At 38.6% G+C, this 20,000-nt stretch overlaps 1 protein-coding gene across 1 annotated transcript in view; it reads right to left on the bottom strand.

Annotated features, from left to right (window-relative positions):
* LOC137967837 (uncharacterized) overlaps positions 1 to 18,773 on the bottom strand; it is a 32,728-nt gene extending 13,955 nt beyond the window's left edge. Inside the window, exons 1-5 of the mRNA XM_068814420.1 lie at positions 18,613 to 18,773; positions 9,684 to 9,737; positions 9,167 to 9,214; positions 8,745 to 8,795; positions 6,587 to 6,835 (exon numbers count right to left, since the gene is read on the bottom strand). Of these exons, the coding sequence (XP_068670521.1) occupies positions 6,587 to 6,835; positions 8,745 to 8,795; positions 9,167 to 9,214; positions 9,684 to 9,737; positions 18,613 to 18,743 (533 nt within the window). The 5' untranslated portion in view covers positions 18,744 to 18,773. The remainder of the gene's footprint in view (positions 1 to 6,586; positions 6,836 to 8,744; positions 8,796 to 9,166; positions 9,215 to 9,683; positions 9,738 to 18,612) is intronic.
* Between the last annotated feature and the right edge of the window lie 1,227 nt (positions 18,774 to 20,000).

Genomic DNA, 20,000 nt, shown 5'->3' with positions numbered 1-20,000 from the left:
AGCATCATTCTTAATAATTTTAAATTACTTCAAAATGATCCCGAGACTGGTAGAATCTTTTCGCAACCTCCACTTATTTCATTCAAACGCGACAAAAACGTAGGCAACTTTTTAGTTAGAAGCGCGCTCAAAACTAACAAGCAACCCGGTACTTTGTAATGTGCGCGCTCACGATGCAAAACTTGTCTTTCCATTCTTGACACTAGCAAGATATCGGGACCTAAGCGATCTGTTAACATCACCGATCGTTTCACATGTACCTCCGCAAATGTCATTTATTGCATAATCTGTACGTTATGCAACTAAACCCTCCCTGAGGGTACACTGGGTTGCCTGTGGTTCGTGCACAGTTCCGATCAATTTGTTTCAAGTTGGGGGGTCATTAAGACCATTTAAGGGGTCGCCCAGAAGTCATACCAGCAGAGGCCCTTTGGCTCACAGATCCTCACACGTTCGCACGACGAAACAGATCCTTTTCTGAGGTTAAAAACGTGGCTACCGGCCTATTAATTAATCATTTATCCGAAAGAAGAAATTCCTGTCCTCTTTAGAAAAAAATTGACACCCATTGCGTACGTGTGGTAGTGAAGTAACACAGCGATTTATTCCATATAAAATGTCAACTGAGCTGTGTGTTGTCTTCCAGAAGATTCAAGTTGTCCTTGTGTAATATGTAGCTCTATATTGGTATTGTCTATCACTGTAGTGCCATGGTAGAAGTCTTGGGTAAATAGCCTGAGAAGACATGTGATTACTAGCAAAGTATTGAACCCAGAAAGATTGAAGAAAATAAATGGGAAGTGAGAAACATTGGCTTCTGGGCTGACATGTTGATCATTTTCAAGTTCCCTCAAAACTTCTTTCCACCACAAGTTTAAGTGTGCTCTCTGAGCATCTGACAGATTTGTAATACTAAAGTTTACCAAAGTTCCCTGCCCGGCGGGGTTAGTATCTGGATGGGTGACCTCAAACATATGCCCCTCCGTAAAACAGAATTGGACCGAGAATACTATTAACGCTAACAAATGCGAACTCAGCAAGGTACAGATTTTTTAGCTTGTGTTATGCAAAAACAAATATTGATGCAAAAGTAAATTGAGACACAGTTTTTAGAAAGAGCAGAGGGAAGTTTCCAGGACAGTCGCTCGCGAATAACATATTTATGACATGAAAACAACATTAATTACGATCAAAGACAAACATTGTACTTTTGGTTGCACAAATAAATCGCAAATTCGAAAGTGACATCGCCGGAATTCAGAGGGCGCCGTGATTAAGTTACCGCGGCATGTTTACTCGCCAAACAGTGAAGCATCTGTGTCAAATGATGGCAATATACCAGGTTTTCGAAAGTGTCCTTTTCTGTCAAGTGTTACAAAGTTTGACAATAAATGAGCGAAGTCAAAACAAAGATCACAATCGCCCAAACTCTTGAGGTTGACCCCGGGGTTGGCCATTGTTTCTGCTAAGGCAAAAAATTAATCTCCAAGACAAGGTTATTTATCACCAGGTAATTGCATCATTTTTGAAAAAGAAGCTACTGTATTATTCATCGGCGTCACAATTTTTTGCTGATTTTGGGGCTCATTTTGTTGAAACTCAAGCACGCTTCCAACAGACTAGTTTATTTTCGTGAACCTTTTCCTGCTTACAAAGCAATACTAAAAATATCCTCCCGCATCACTTTTTAACCTTAAGCTCAAAAATTCAATACACAACATGATATTATAATTCACAAAGGCAGAAAATATCACAGAATTCTTTTCCAGCGAAACATTTCATTGAAACAAACAACATAAGATGCACTAAAACGCCGTTCGCGTTGCAATGACTTTCGACGCCATTGCTGGTTAACGAGCATAACAAACTCACGAGGCAGAATGTATATTTATATTTAATTAAGTTAGCACAACAGAAAGACGCTAACCTCATTTTGACACGAAAATGCTTTACTATTGCCATAAAAACTATCCAGTTAAGCTCGCGTATTATAAAACATGATGAATTCATAAAGGCCACCTTTTCCAGCGAACAATTTTTTGAAACAAACAACATATTTGCTATTACAGGTAAATCCCCCTTCCTATTTCTTATAAGTGTGTGAAGAGAAAATATTCAGTCGAGTCAAATATGCGCAATATTACAACAAACTAAAATTTCAGGATCAAACCGTTTCCATGAAGAACCTTTTCCTTGAATAATGAAGCACAAAATAGACGACAAGCTTTCTTCAAATCATTCTTGGCTGTCACATTTCCAATATATATATATATTTTTTTACCTGAAGACTGTGCAGAGTTGATCACAGATCCACTTAAGGTGTTCCATTCGTTTTCTGTCTTTGTTGAACCCATAAGTACCAGAGAATTTTCCATTTGGTTTCAGTGTTCTACATAACAGCACACTTGGTAAAATACTTTTTTAGAAATACAGCTCACTTTGATTTCGGCTCGACGGGCGATAGATTGTTGTCGAAGTCCATTACTCGTCCCTTTTGAGATTCCAGGTGTTGGTTTTTCACCGCCTGCCTAGTTTATCCAACTGACTTTTCCATTATTGAGCTCCATAAGGGTATATTTTGTTTAAGGATCCACTAAAACGCCATTCGCGTTACATGACTTCCAACGCCATTGCAGGCTAAGTTAATGCTTTTACTGTGTCCACCAGAGAAATCTGAGCATTTTCACTACCCTCTCGATCCTAAGAAAATACGCGCAGAACGCTCTACTTACCAGGGAAGTGACAGGGAAGACTTTTACCGACACAGAAAAAAATATATACAGAAAAATAAAAATAATAAAACGAACAAATCCCACACACTCTCCGACTGGGATTGCCATACTGGCAACCCAGACGACTAGGTGACCGATTCAGCGAACACCTTCGCGATGTTGAGAAGACTGACAAGGATGCATCTAAGCCAGTCGCTCGTCATTTAATCTCCTTAACCACTCCAAAAGACACATGGCTAACTGCGGCCTTTCCCTACAATAGGTACAACGGAAAGCCGCAAGAATCTGGAACAATTTGGAATTTGGAAGTTCATCTTCCAAATCGGCATCCTTAATCCTCACTGTATTAACGAACGCTTTTCATTTAACTAATATATTCCTATTTTTTTCACCTTGCCATGTTACCACCAATAGCGTAGCTCCTACTCTACTATATATAAAAACTACACGTAACCCATAATTCCTCGATTCGCTCTGACGAAGGGCTAACGCTCGAAACGTCGGCTTTTATATTCTCTGTACGGTGGCCAATTTACATTATCAACTCCGTTGATAAAACCAAATTTCTGAAAACACAAGCTAGTGAGATTTCCCCCTAATTTTACGAGAACTCATTGCGATTACGTAATTATAACATAATTGCAAACAATTCTTATCACTGTCGAGGCACAACGAAAACCAGTTGTGCAAACGGATTAAAAAGCAGTTGCATTTTAGAGCGAACAAACAAACAAATCAACTCTTTCTTTACGTCCAAAACAGAACAGATAGTTGTTATTTAATTCCAGTTGACAATAAAAATTTGATTTTCATTCCTGAACAAAGGAAGAACCGATTAAACCACCTTTTTAAAATACGCATCCACTTTAAAGAACAAATCCCGTAAAAATAACAAACGTTTACTGCCCAAGGAAAGAATTTGCGGAGCGACGTCTTCCACTATGTATGAGCTATTACTGGTATTCTGTTTTATCGTTGTCGCTCTCGTTCGCTCTCCTGTCGTTTCTTTTCTTGACATAGGTCCTCCAGGCATCATGTAACCTTGTCATAGCTACGCAGACTGCAGACTGTGCGGACCGTACAGACCAGGGGTAAAATATGGTGTTACCCTCACTATTAATGACAGCTAACCGTAAACAGGCTAACCTGAGTGTTATTTAGGCCTAATTCAGGCCAACCGATTTTCATTTTACAGGCGGTCTGCACAGTCTGCAGTCTGCGTTTTTAAATGTCCCTCTACGGATATGCCAAAAATTGCAATGCAGAGAAACAAAGCAGCTCTAAGCAAATAAAAAATAAACACTCAGATTTAAGTTTGTATACGTATCCCTCCGATGCTTGACTTGGATAACTGTGTAGCCACCAGTGGGGACCACAGATATCATGATACGTCAAACTGGATTGAAACCAGCGAAAAATGCAGAAAGAAAACATCTTTCAAACCGTTTTCCACATGAACACAAAATGTTTTGACTTTGTAAAAATTAAAGTATGGTCATGTAGCCGCGTCGGGCCAAAGAAATCGCGCAAAAAAAAACAAAAAATGAAGCCTTGCTTATGTTTAGGTGAGTTAAAATGGGTTGAGCCTGCAATCCAATTGAAAACAAGTACATGATCAGTGGTCAACTTGAAAAAAACAGCTGACCTCGGTGAGCTCTAAGCTTAAGCCCGCGATATGGTCACGTGATATTGGTCAGCGGATACATTGTTTTGACAGGTGTCAATTGATCAAATCATGGATGTCCAAAATGCTGCAAACTAGCATGATACCGGTACGGACGGTCGATGACGTCATGGCTATAAAACCAAGATTTCGCCCATGGATGGGTTACCATATTTTCTTAACGATGGTGCTCCGCACGCACGCGGGGAGCTCTGCTATCACTCTAGTCTGAAGTTGAGTTCCCATGAGGTTGTCGAAACGTCAGCTAATGTCATCGTAAACAGTCTTTGTCAGGAATAAACTCACCCGGACGATTATATTTCCCAAGAAGCACATGACCTACAAAGCTGGAGATTTTATAACACCAATTTAATGCCCAAATATGGACAAAAATATGATCGAAGCTGCACGAGCGGCAAAATGCACGAGCTGGGTTACATCCAAGTAAGGAAATTTTAAATTCGAAAAAGCCCCAGCTCTGAACCACAGTTAAACGCTTCAAGGTCATGAGCTTCTGATTTCAGTTAATTATATTATCTTAGAATAATGTTTTTCAGTGATTCAGTTGAGATACTTATGAGAAAAATAAAACATAACCAATTTTTTTTTATTATGAACCACTGAAAGACTGCAGAAGGATGGTTCTGTCTTTTTATTTCATTTTATTTTTCTGCTAGCCGTATGAGACATGACTTTTAATAAAATGAGGTTAGTATTATGAATTGAACAACTTTTTCGTTTTGTTTGTCAAGGATAAGTGTGAAGTAGCTGGCATGGTAAATTATTTCTTTTTCTTGTGCTTCTGTTGATCGCGCTTTACGTTACTAGGCGAGTTACGTTGCACTTTTAATTTTTAAGAGTGGGTGAAATATGAAAGGGGTCATCTAAATTAAGCTGATCTGTACTTAATAATAATAATAATAATAATAATAATAATAATAATAATAATAATAATAATAATAATAATAATTATCATCATCATCATCATCATCAACATCATCATATTCATAATAATCACAATAATGTGCTGTCATCTTGTCCAATTTGAAGTATTAGGTGGTCTGAGGAGGCTCTGTCATCTCCGCAGTTAAAGCGCACGTCTCTTTGTAAAAGTTGAATTCTCTTTTGGATGGAGAACAAATAAGCGACACAGGAGTACGAATTGAAGGGCAGAACAAATTTGTCTTAAGGAACCGTTCACGATCTCTCTGAGATTCAATATTTAGCTAAAGCGCTTCCAGTTTCATCGGCGTGTTGAAGTACTTGTTTAAGTCCCCTTAACGTGATGGGTTGCCTTCATACACCATAACTCTCTTTGACATTTCACCGCCAGGTTGACCGGAGAGAATAGAACAAACCACAACACGGGGCTCTTCCCTACTCTTTCCGAATAGCATGTTGGTGCTTTATCGTCCTAAGACGCTTGTTCTTTGATGGGTTGGAAAATGGGGTCTATGTTTGAAGTCTTTTTCCGACAGGACTTCAAAGTCTAACTATTTGCAAATGAAATTATAGTAACACAACATCTTCTCCTGAGTTATTTAAAGGGAAAGTACGGTCTAGAAAATTTTTCTCTAAATTACTAAAACGTTTCCCCAGGAATTCGAAAATAATTGCCGTTTTGTCCAGTTTCCTCTAAAAAATGTGACAAGAGCACTTTAAAAGTGCCTCTTTCGTGATTTGGAAAGCGCCATCTTCGATATGAAGTGTTATGACGTAGCAATAGTCAACAAACGTGTTGGACCTTACCAAGTTGTTCGTTCCCCGATCACTTTCTTAATGTTGTGTGACCTTTCTTCTCCAAGAAGTTCAAATGTAAGATGAGCGATGTAAGCGGTCTTGTGGTTCAATAGCTAGTAGGCCAAGTAGGCCATAAGAGCAACAGAAACTCAAGTCACTTAATACCTGTAGATTCTCTCTGGTCAATCAAAATAGGCGGCAAAAATCAGCCAGAGCAATTGTAAACGAGACAAAAACCTTGAAAAGTATCGGTTTCAATCAGCGAATAAATCTCTCACTCCTTTCTACTATCTCTCTATCTCTATCTTGTTTGTCTTTCCTATCATCCACTCCTCTCTAGGTCATTTCCGTAGAAGGCCTCATCCCAGTCCGACAAAAAGTGACAAAACGCACACTTTAAAGTACAATTTAGATCAATTACACTTAAAAATCGGAAAAAGTAAAGGCTAACCTGATATTATAGATGGGATTGAATCCCTTATCGCCTCTGTCATTTTCATACGCAAGACCATCACAGTCCTGTTCATTAAAAGTCCCTTTCTTGTCTATGCTGTCCACTCTGTCACTGGCCACAATTTCATACATAGGGATCTCATTCTTCTGTCGGTCAGAGTGATTGTAATCTTTAACCTCTGTGTAGAGTCCGTTTTCATCTGTTAAGCACTCTTCATTTGTTATAATGATGCCATTGTATAGCCCACTGCAAGTACATTAATTACGAGGGTGTTTCATGAGATAATTCCACCTTTCATCATAATTTTGCATGCCTATAGCCAATAGACTTTTTTGCAGATACGGAGGCCATTTTGATTTCTATTGTTTCAAAAGACATTATGGGATGCTCAAGGGGCAATTTAATGTGTATTTGCCCCCTGCACATCCCATAATAGCTATTCGAAACAATAGAAATCAAAATGGCCGCCATATCGGTAATAAGGCCCATTTTTCATCGTAATTTGGTATGCCTATAGCGTTTAGATATTGCTCGCACAAAACAACATGCACCAAGATTTACACAAATGTGTCTAGTCCCCGACAGCGTTAGAATAGTGTTTATTATTAAGCCAAGTTTTGAGCGAAAATCAACAATACACCAAATCGACTCACTCAATTTTGTACCCAATTCAAACCCTTTGGGAATAAAACGTTTAGTTCTAGATATTTCCATACAATTAATATAATTAGAGATCTTGGTGTATTACCTATGTTCTGCTTTATGATTGGCAAAGCTACCTCAGGGGGCAGATAAACGGTACTTTTCAACTCAGGGACTGCCATGGGAAGTTCTTTTGTTCTTTTTGTGTATCCATGGGAATAACCCTAGGGTACTTTCTGTCTAGGGAAAGCGGTTGCACACAAAAACTTCCTTGCCCGTGGGCAAACGCTGTTTATCATTGTTGCTAATCAAGGCTCCGCTCGTGCGCAAATGATGCAACTCGGGCCACAAATAAACAATATGCCCTCAAAAGGTCATAACATTGTCCTAACAACGAAAAAGATCCAGTTTCATTTATTTGAGCTCTAACATTCAGCCGTACCGTCTAACTCTTTTTTACTAACACGAGCGCCGGCCTTAAACATTATACTTACGTTAGAAATAGGTGGTTTGCAATCAATCGCTAGAGACACAGAAGACAATGCTGCAATGTACAATTGCTGGTGAAAGAGCAAAAGGATCTAATACGAGACCTTTCGTTTTCGTTCACCAACATGGCGGCCGATGACGTAACGTTAAAATCACCTATTCTCTTCAAAAACATCCACAGCATAACGTTATTGTTAGTTTTTTTTTGTTTTGGAAAAAAAAGTCACTTAGCCCTATTGAAATTACCTTGCAGAGCATGCGTGCACCAAGTCGGACCCAACTCCAACGTAACCATGAATAAAACGTCCAATCGCTCGCGCATCAGGCAAAGATAACTCATAACTTCAAGATAAATTTGTGCACATTTTCCTTCAGGAAAACAAGTACAAATCGTTTTCCTTAAGCCGGTTGCACGTTAGGCGAAAATAGCACGCCGCTAATTCCGCCGCGAAGAATTCGCCCGTTGTGCGAGGATAGTTTTCATGCGCACTTGCCGCAGCGAAAATAGCGCTGAATATCAAACTTGTTTAACATTTTATTCGCCGCGAGTTTTTCTGAAGGAATTTTCTCCTGAACGAACTTTGCTGGAGAGGATAACCCCTGTCGCCATTACGCATGGCAATCACTTCAGGGTTAAAAGGAAAGTTGTTAATTAGGTATGCTGCTGGGGATATATCAGGAGTAATGCAAAATATTTCATCTTATTGATACTGAGTTCACGGAAAATTTCTTTGCTCTCACTGAATCAATGTGTTAGTTTCTTTTCATGGTACAATCAGTGGTTCTACCTTCCTAAAATTTAAAAGCACTGAGGTTGATTCTCGGTGGCAAATAAATATCCAAGACGATAGTGTGGCTTCCACACTTCGTGTAAGCCACACAATAACAGCGCTAGGTTTGCGGAAAACGACACTGGCGCTAAATATGCTTGAATACTTCGCGGCGAAAATGTTTTTGCCTAGTGAGCGGGCGGCTTTAGGATTTTGGTTTTATAAAAGCAAATTAATGCTCTTCAAAATCTTACCGGTCATAGCAAGGATTATCTAATGAGAGCGTAGGAGCGTGGCTCGGAGTTCTGAAAAAAAACAAAGTTCATAAATTTTTAAGACAGAGATGGTTATCACACTTTGTTTTTTTTTTGTTTTCAAGAAACTGAAATTAAGATGGACCATAGGAAGTCAAAGAGAAGGTAACTTCATTTTTCAACTGAACTAAGGTTCTTTGGATCAATACAGCAAAATGACTTAGAATCCTAAGGCTTGCACTGCTACTATATCTGTTGGTACTTTTCGTGTACCTTAGCTTGGGCTCAAGAATAGAGTGTCGGAGTCTGCTGATTACTAGCAGAAAAAAACAAGAAAAACATTCATGAAGGGCAGGGAACCCTCAAACGCGTGCGGAGCCAATCACTGCGGTCCCACGTGGTCTCGCTTTATTCCTTCTTACCTGTCATAACAGGCATTTTCAACTGACAACGGCATCTCAGTACAGGGACTAATAATCAAACGTAGAAGAATAGAATCACTTTTTTTACAATAACAAGCTCTAAAAACGCGGGAAAAATTAAAGGCTGACCTGTTCAGTACTTCGACAATTTTGGCACGTAAGAAAGCACTCATGGAATAACGACGAAACAATTTTTTTTTAATATAGTTCGTGTTCCACAATATGATAGAGTTATGGCAATTAATGTCATGGAAAATATTGAAAAAAAAAACACTTATGCAAGCCAAAATATCACTCTTTTATTCCGATAAATACCTCCTGCAAAATGTTCATGCCGCAAGGGATAATACTAGTCTAAAGCTTCTCCTGCAACAAGAAGGCTGGAAATTGAAAATTACGTATATATTTCATTTTTAAGGGGATTTTTTGGCCTGTTACTTCTTGGCAGGATAAAACATTATTGTTCTAGGACTTCAAATACAAAGAGTGCATTTGATGCTTAGATTTAAGACAATACCTGGAGTAATCGACTGCAAGCTCGGCTCTCTTTTCTTCATCTTTCATCCCCTTCCTGTATGTGGAAAGCATCAAAGTGAAACGTCTTAGAGCTAATGCGGCTTCGATGAATTGTTAGGTCAACTGATGGCCATGCAGGTGATTGATTAAATGTTTCTCGATTGGATAACTGCATGACTGAATCAGTTATTTTAATGTCAAAATTCAAACGTGTATTCAGCAATCTAGGAGGGCCACGAGAGCTTTCTCTTTCTCAAATAGTACAGCCAATAGTTAGAATAATCGAATTAGGTGAGAAGTGAAGTGATGCGCGCAACCTTCCCAAATTCTTCTGAACAGGATTGTCTGAATATAAAGGTCGAGGGGCTATAAACGCGATTTTCTAAACGTGGTCTCATTCCTTTAACCAAAAAAGTCGAAGAAGTGCCAACATATTCGGATTTCGATGTGTTTTGTTCAACTTATTCCTGAAATCAGGTTCAAATAAGGTCGATCGCGATTTATATATTTCTTTTCGGTAATCACGTAAATGATAATGCGGAATGTTTACGAATAGAATAAGAATAATTCCTAGTGAGCCGTACCATATCTCCATTTGCTGTAACAGTTGTTAGATATGCAAAATTTGCCATAAATACGTGAAAGTTGGAAGCATGCAATGGGTAGTTTGCCGTGAAATGCACGCCATCACCACTGATAGTACGTCCGCTAATATATTCCACTATCACATGCCTCTTAAGGTGATTCTATTGTTTGCACCGCGCATCTCATACTGCGCATAGCATTGCGACTTCGGAGTTCGCGGCGTTTCACGCCGACCATCTGAAGAGAGGCAACAAAAGTTGCTTTTGCTGTTCAAGAGTTTTTAAGTGGCAATCATGATAACTTTTCTCGGTTAAGAAGGTGTTGTTTTGGAACTCGCCCCAAGCGTTTCGCGGAAAATGTTCATTTTGAAGCCGAAATTGCCACCATTTATCATCTTATTGCGAAGAAACGAGCACGGTGACCCCCAATTCTAATGATTTTATTTAGTCGTAATAGGTACGCGGAAAACATATTTTAAGGAGAAAAAAAGTTGGATAGCAGAAGTTATAGTATTTACATATAAATGACGTGAGACTGCGCGCATTTGGAGCCCGACAGTGAGTGCAAGGTAATGACAGTAGCGGTCCAATTTGCTTACATTTCTTTGCAAAATCGAGCAATTTGAAATCACTTTACTTAAAGATTACAACCCGGAAAAACAAGTAGGTTTAAGTTTTCAGTAATATTCAGTAGCTTTTGCTACATAACAACAATTTTTCCGGTTGATCTAGTTTCGAACGCTTCTCGCTTAATTCAATTAAAAAAACAACAACAACAACAAAAAACACTTAAAATAAAGGCATACAGCGCGAAAACAAGCACGGTGACCCCATATTTTTATTGCATTTTTTTAATGTCCTGTGTATGAATATCAATTGTGCCAAGTTTGAAAAAAATCTGGATAGTACGTCATTTTCAAGGGAATTACCTTAAACGTGAAAAGCAGGCAAGGTAGCTAAGTGTTCGCAATCTTCTGGACGAGAAATACTGCAGCTCATTCTTTGTGGTCCATGCTTTAAATGAGGGTCCCCTATACCCCTTTGTAAAACTCGGTCACGCAAAAATATTTCGCCTTTTCACGCGTCACGAATAATCTTCAAAATTCTTTCACGTTCACCCAAAATTCGAGACGATCACGTTTCACGTAAAAATAAAAGTGAAATTCACGCACTAATATTTTCACTTCTTGTAAGCTTTCTATAAAGGTGTTTATCCTCCGAGTTTGACTCTTTGATCGAGTGGTCATCTAAGTCGCAGGTCTGTCTGACTTGCAGAGATTCCAACCCCTTTTGAGTTTTGAAGGAAATTAGGGAGTATTTTAGTATTTTTTAGCGCCGAAGGCATGAGCCTGTAGGAGGGGTCCGGTGGTAACCTCCACCCCCAGGAAATTTTGCAAATTCAGTTTCTCTCAAGTGGCATTTCCTGCATTTTGACACCATTTTTGTGATATTTTATAAGGTCTTTATTCTTACCACTGAGTAAGACTGCGGGCCTTAAGAGTCTGCTCAACACAGGGTATTGAATGGGGAGACTGGGCCAGAAATTATAGGATACTCCTGAGGATATGTATTAAACGTTTTACACTCAGATCGCAAAAAAACAACTTAAGATAAGCATTTTTTTCCTTGTTTTCAGAATTTCATGATAAATCGGGAGAATCTGATAAAAATCGGGAAAGCGGGAGGGAACACATCAAATCGGGAGGGTTGGAATCTCTGGACTTGTCCTTGTCTGATGGAGTCACATTTCGACTTCTAACTAAATAAATGCGACCCTTTACTACTTCTAGTCTTTTCTAGGGTAAGAAAAATAATCTAAGATTTGTGTGTTTGCACGCCACGGTTCGCCGTCGTTCGCTGTAGATGATTGCTTTTCTACTGAAAATTCGATTGTTAGTCGCCTGAGGTCTCGTGAGTTAATGGACGGTCGTTGAATTCACGGAAACGTGTTATTTGTGGTATAAGTTGTTTTTCCTTATGTCCTGCACCAGTCACGCACGGTTAGTCCGTTGTATTCATGTATGTAGCGTCTGTGCACGAAGGCCAAAATATTGGTCAATATTCCGTCTATTCCCGCTCTAATGACAAGTTGGTTCAATTCACCTCTCTCTTTTGAAGCCGGTTCACTTCAAACCAGCTCTACGTCAGAGCACGTGGTTCCAATCTTTCTGAGGTTGTCTGTCGGCATACGCGATAAAAGATGGCGTAATGTCTTATCTTATTTGTTCAAAAACCATTGGTGGTCTATTTTATGACTGTTATCGATCCAAATGAAATCCATGTCCTATCAAAACCTATTCAAAGCCGTTCGAAAGCAATACGTACATTTTTAAAACAATAAAATGGCCGGAAATTCATCACGCAAAACACAGTGGTTCAGGAGTCACGTTTAATTCAAATCTTCATTCACGGGTCACATTTAATTAAAAAAATTCGTTCACGTGGACATGAAAAGATCTTACCATCTTTAATCACGAATCACGAGTAAAAAAATAAATAAATCACGATTCATGAGAATCGCCCCATCACGCTTCACGTAAAAAGTATAGGGCACCCTCTTAAATGCCACTGACATTTATCTTGGCAAACAAGAATTGACAGCTGTGTCTAGGAGGATCAGGTTACAGTCATACTTAAATTGTCCAGTTCTCCGCAACAGTACTCCATATATTCCGAGAAAAAAATGTTGCTCTTTTGTTCGTCTTTGGGTTCAAATAAGGGCTTAGTAATAACCATTGTAATCCTAACTTTGTTTTTCATAGGATTGCAGACTGTAAAGTTTGGTTTTAAAGACCATTTACCACAGTACTCCATTGAACGAATATAAATGAGAACTTCATTACTCAATTAATCTTTACTGAGTTTCCGCAATAGAACGGAGCACTGTTCAAAATGAAGGAATTTCTCTATTCCAGGGGACAAATACCTAGTCAGTTACTTCGCAGTATTAAATTCTATCCATAACCATTCAAGTAGTATCGAAATGTACCGCGCTGGCCTCGAAAATTCCTAAATATTTGTGGTACGTGTACTCAGTGGCAGACCGTTTTGTCCTCATTTCTGAGCATAACAATAACATGATGTCATTTTTTTGTGCCGCATAAGAAAAAGCATTTATTTGATAAAACGGGAAAAAAACATTGCATAACAACAAACTTCAGTACCAAACACATGGTTTACATGTCTTGGTGAAGTTTGAATTAAGTTTTAAGAAAACCCTTGCTAATATTATTACCATTGTGGAGGTAACACAAAGAACAATACGTTATCGTAAACACTGAGGTCAATTGTCTTCTAAATATTTTGTAAATTATACAGGAATTGTACCTATAGATACCAAATGCACGCTGCAATACATTTGACTGGTGGACTTCATGAAACAGAATGGGAATTTTACGATGAGAGGTCTTTCAATGACCTTTTTTGTACCTCTGCGTAAGCTACTGTTGTAACGCAATATTGTCACGGAAAATCCCATGAAAATGGTGCCCAATAACAACAACAATAAAGGTAATCCATCGAACCGTAATTATGGAGAATAACAACTTCGTATCTTCCGTAAATGTTGCGTTTTACGACAAAAACTGTTTACAATTGTTTTCAGACTATCCTGGACAAACGTGCTGGGAAGGTAGCGTCACTTTTGAGACAGGTCGCCTCCCCCTTATCAATGTTAAAACGTGATGCTAAATCCGATTTAGCATCACGGGACAATTATCGCGCAATAGCTCCCGTTTGCGTGGAGTTTGCCCTGCGACATGCTGTAGCGATCATTTGTAAAGAAACGAAGGCAGCAAAAAAAGGGCAGCAGAAAAGTTTTCATTAGAAGAAAAACAAAATAATTTTCTGCAGTCTTTTGATAGTGACATTAACAAGCTGGTTACAAATGTCGTTCCGGAAAGTACAAAAAAGTAAACAAAATATGCTGTCAACGTCGTTGAAGGTGAAGAAAGTTATGAGCAGACTTCAGACATTACTCGTGGTCACACTGCAGACTTTTTACCTAAGTAAACTCGACCTGCTGACAGTTTACCTCGGGAAACTGATTTTTTTCGGTGTGACTGATCTTTCCCCAATTAATTCACCTCGGGGAAATTTTATCATCTGGAGCTTGGATATATCCCGAGAACAATAGAGTTTCCCTTGAGAGCTAAATAAATATCTAAATATAACCAATAAAAGCTCGTCGGCGAATGTCTTAATGGCAGATCCGGACATACAACACTCTGTGAGGTCATCTAGCAAACCATTTTACCCTCAGTTAACTTTGTCTTATTACTGCAAAGCGCGAAGGCGGTCGCACAATTCAGAGCAAGTATTTGTTTTTGGTCAGAATTTGAAATTTCACTTCAGTCAGGTGGATTTGGAATATTTCTTTTTTTTTTTTTTAACCGACGAACTGTTTTTGTTGCAGAAACAGTTTGTATTCTCACGAGGAGCAACAACAAGGTATTACGACGGCTCACTATTCAACTCTAGGCGCGAGGAAAGCGGTCCAGAACCACATCTTTCTTTTCCCACTCTGGCAAACCCAGGGTAATGTAACATTTCAAGATTTTTTCACCTAGGTAAGATAAAACCTGAGATGAATTTACCTTAGACAATTTGCCCTAGGTAAGTCGGGTTTACTTTGGTAAAAGTCTGCCGTGTGACGACGGCTATTTAATTATGGCGCGTCGTTTGTTTCAAAATGAATTATACCTACCGATTGGCGCACTCATCAGTTAGATAGATATATACTCTCTTCACCTAAGTGACCTTTATACTTGGGTAATTAAATATTTCTCTTCGTAAGGGCTGGTTTTGTATAAGATGGCATTTGTTCATAAGAATATGTTTGAGATCAGGCATTGATGGGCGGCATTCTGTAGCAAACGGCAAAGTTCTTTTGCGCAATTTTGTTTATTCTGTAGAGTCGACCAAGTTCTTTCGCTAAAATTGAATCAGATAGAATCATGTTCAAAAGGTTACCTGGATAACCTCTGTGGCGTAATCTTTGTTAGAATAATGCGATGTGTTCTTCAAATTTTGCTTTGAAGAGTTAGTTCTAAGAAGCCTAATAATAATAATAATAATAATAATAATAATAATAATAATAATAATAATAATTATTATTATTATTATTATTATTATTATTATTATATTAAGAGAATTGAGGAAGTTATGGAAAATGAAAACAATGAAAATTCCTATTGTAATCGGAACATTTGGAACAGTTCCAAAGAATTTAAAGAGGAGACTAGAGAACATTGGTATAGACACCAAGATAGACGAACTTCAGAAAAGTGTGATTCTGAACACGGCAAGGATTCTTAGGAAGGTCATAGAAGTTTGAGGAGACTTGTTGTCACCAAGCTTCCTGGAATACTGAAGTTCCATTGGAAATCCAATGTGCGAAAACAAGATAATAATAATAATAATAATAATAATAATAATAATAATAATAATAATAATAATAATAATAATAATAATAATAATGATGATGATGATGATGATGATGATGATGATAATGAAAATAAATCGTAATGGAACAGTTGTCTCCAAGACAACTTGAAAAAGCTAGAGCGAAACTCGATTGATCGGAGCGGAAAAAGTGGATGATGCAGAGGAAATTATTTCAATGGAGCCATCTTTATCAAGTTAACAACTCAACAATGAAACAGGGCTATGTATATCATCGAAATTAAGAAAAAAACAAATGTAGTAAATTATTCGAAGACAACCACACAGGGTCTGCCGGGGATCAGTACTTTCAGTGCAATAGTTATTATTGTTCAAGAAATTACCACGAATCATGATTCAAGCACAATGGTGAGGTTTTTGTTCTGTACAATCGGCTGCCATCAAGACCAACAAAAATTGGAATGAAGATGGAGGATAATAACGGACGTACTGTACTGAAAAAATAGTAGAGAACGAATATTAATGTGCTTCAAAAGACCTTCAAAGGCAAATAAGCTCACCGCAAGAAACGACTGACAATGTAAGTAACTTGGTAATAATTCCGAATCAGCGGCGTACGAGTTGGATTCTACTGCAGTGTACAACAAAACGCACGTAGATTTCTCATTCCAAATATCCTCGCACGTTACGCAGGTCATGCACTTAAGAGCCACTACCGCAAAAAAGAATGAATCATCACAAAAAATCAAGGAAATATCCACTCAAAAAGTGAAGAAAATTTTCTTCTTTGTGTACTTGTCGCCATAGTGAATATTCCAGAGTGCAACACAAAAAGGGGAAAAAATATATTCACCGGGGAGGAGAGTGACAAAATTGCAAAAATCAATCCACATAACGTTGAAAAAACAAAACAAACACAAATAAAACATAACTTTTAAAATCGCGTGGTGACCCTATTTTTTTATTATATAAAAGGAAAGTTTGAGGCCCACAGAAGTCGGGATTAATTTTGGGTCCGTGAAAATTTGATACAGAGCGCTCTTTAGTAACTACAGAGGTGGGCTGTCAGGCTCAAAAATGGCTCTGTCTTCACGTTTTTGTGACTAAAAGACACATTTATAGAATCATCTGGTTGCAGTTTGCTATTCATTTTAAAGGCCTTCGACGTCCCTGTTGTTTTACTGTACGTAAATGTTTGTACCGATGAAAAAAAAGTTATTACCGAAAAATGCATGGTTACTCCCTGTTTTCATTTCACATTCCAATAACCCAAACTTGTCTGCATAGTCATATTCCGGGGGAAAAAAAATATTATTATTGGGTGGCACCGTCCCTAGCATGACTGAAACGAGTCTCCTTTCAGTGACCAATCTCAAATCGTTGCTAAAATAAGAACTTTTCTTACGTATTGAGTGTTAACTTATGGAGTAATGCTGTACTCCCAGAGTACGGGGCGGGGGTAGGGGTCGGGGTCGGGGTGCCTTTTTTTTTTGGTTTCAATCTTTGTCGTTATTCTCCTGTACTGTTGTTTTCGAATGACCGGCATCTTTCCTTCATTTATAGTAGAGTGTATGTGTGTGTGTTTTAAAATCGAAGTTGGTTTTTGCGAGCATCTGACTTAGTCTTTACGAAAATCGGAGTTTGTTTTTCGAAATTAAATTTCCGAAAATGCTGAAATTGGAGTTTTAATTATAAAATATGCGCCAACTGCCAGAAATACTGAAGACTCGCTGAGCTCCACATTAAGTCTTTCAAATAGCATTGTAATGTTTACTTCTTGAGAAAAAAAAAAGAATCTCAGTTCCACGATGATCGCCACACAGTCACGCAACGTACTCATTTGCTTGTTTGTTCGTGTTGATGTCAGGTTGTTGTCTGTCTTACTACAAAAGGTTTTTAGTAAAGCCAGAGTCGCACGGGAACTTGCTAGTCAATTCTATTTGGACGTCAATGGATCGAATCCAATATCACGATAAAAACACAACAACATTGAAAACAATTTTGCGACAACAAGCAAATCACAACGTTGTGTGACGACTATCGTGGAACTGTGGCTATGTTCTGTTTCGTTTTCATTGTATTGTGGAGAACGTTTTTACGAAGTAAACTCTAAAATGTGGAGCTAGGCGACCCTTCAGAGTCTCTAGGAGGTGGTGTATATTCCCCATAAAAACTCCAATTTCAGTCTGGTATTGTCTTAATTTCGAAAAACAACAAAGATGTCCCTTTCGTAGCTTCCGTATGTTCCATATTTTTTGTGACTAATTTCCACCATAAATGAAGGAAAGATGCTGAACATTCGAATATAACATTACAGGAGAATAACGAAATAAACTGAAACAAACAAACAAAAAAAAAAAATGGAAAAAACCCGACCTCGGCCCCGACCCCGGCCCCGCGTTTTGGCTACTACCAAACTTGTGGAGAGAATGGAGGCCGTAAATATTTTTTCTCTTTGGTCATCTCAGCTTGAGAAGGAACAACACAAACGATGGTGACGCACAAGCGCGTTCTTAAAATTAAGATCACTTGACGTTTCGTTTGCTGCAACGAACATCTTTCGAAGTGAGCGTGATTTAGATTTGTAATTAAAGCTCCCCTTGGAACTACAGTTTCCAGAATTTGTTTGTTGCAGCATTCGAAACGTCAAGTAAAATGTGGTTTCCAGGGAGGTGTTTGTAGTTCATGTTTCTAATAGCCGTTTGTGTAAGGCAAAGAATTTTGATTGGAGTTGACTGATTATGATTGTGCGACCGAAAAAATAGTGTGACGGTCCTAACACCTTTGATGAACTTGAACATTTTTGTCCAATTTTAATGGAATAGCACACGTCAACAGGAGAGGTGACACAAACGTTTGGAACAAAGGCCAATATTCTCCTTCGGTTTTAAAGGTCCCCTTGTCAATTGGCAAGGACCTAGGGCTATTACATATTTTTCTTACCTTTTGCAATAGAATAGGATAGCTAAAAGTGTAGCGACTGCGACGACGAAAATCACCACCGGAATAACGACTACTATGGGGTCTAAACCTACCAAAAGATAAAAGATATTAATTAAATTGCAAAATGTCATGTAGGCAGAAAATAATAATAATAATATTAATAATAATAATAACAATAATAATGATGATGATGATAATAATAATAAAGTGAAGCTATGATCCTCGCAGTTATGAACCCAACGTCAACGTCAGTCAGTCAGTCAGTGGCTTCATAGCTCAGATGGTTAGAGTGTCGCACCGGTATCGCGAGGTCACGGGTTCAAACCCCGTCGAATTCCTGAATTTACAGGCTTCTTTACGCAATTGCCAAAATTGCGTTCATAACTGCGAGGATCATAGCTTCACTTGACTTCATATCCGCGGTTCATATATGATCCATTTCATATATCATTTCATCGTTAATAATAATAATAATAGTATTAGTGCCCTTAGGTGTAAAATGCGTATGATCAGCAATTACATGGAGAAGGGAAATAACTCCATGATGGACTAGAATCCCATGTTGGATAGGAACAGTATATTATCTTTCCTTCTTCTTTTTTTTTTTTTTCTTTCCTTTTGGCAGTAAGCTGTTTAGAGACCAGAGGTTTTTTTTTTCCTTCTTCTTTTTAGTTTGGCTCAAGACTTGGCCAAATTGTTAAAACAAAATCTAGTGCTTTGAAGAAGATGGTCAATGCAAGAATAGTTGGCCACGATAATGATCCTTCTTTTCCCATTCGGGGAATGGATCACAGGCTGCAATGCGCCATGACATCTGCGCTACACGTTCAAGTTGTCTGCGAGAAGACTCTCTCATTCTACCCCAGTCGCTTGGAGAGCTTTCTCGCTGGCTACTCGTTCTATATATGATTTCGGGACACAGCCGACTAAGGCCAGACGTCAGAAGTCGATGTCGATAAGGGAGGGAAACTGTCAAAGATCGACTGAACCCGGATTCAGTTCCAACCCTTGGGAGGAGTGAATGATGACAGCCACATTATTCTGACAAAGCAAGGAGTATTTCTAGCTGGTTACTCATCCAGACATTGCACCCTTACAGCCAGGCGATACATAGGCCTACACTTTCGCAAAGTAATGAAATAATTTTAAATCAAAGTAAAATTTGCTACCTTTGTCCTCAAGATGTTTCTTTTGACCTTTTCCTCCCCCAGCCTCCGTTGCTCCATCAGCAGTTGAAGGTTCTCTACCAGATGTACTTGGTGATTTTGAAATTACCGTGGGTAAAGATGTCATTCCTCGTTGTTGCTTCGTTGTAGTAAGGGTATTAGTTACTTGTTAAAAGAAAATTTCTTGCACGCCAGGTGGCGGCTGGCCTCTAGAGACAGTAG

This window comes from Montipora foliosa, chromosome 8, assembly GCF_036669935.1.
Source record: "Montipora foliosa isolate CH-2021 chromosome 8, ASM3666993v2, whole genome shotgun sequence".
NCBI lineage: Eukaryota > Metazoa > Cnidaria > Anthozoa > Scleractinia > Acroporidae > Montipora > Montipora foliosa.
Note: the sequence above shows the minus strand (reverse complement) of the source record. Positions and strands in the feature narration are given on the sequence as shown.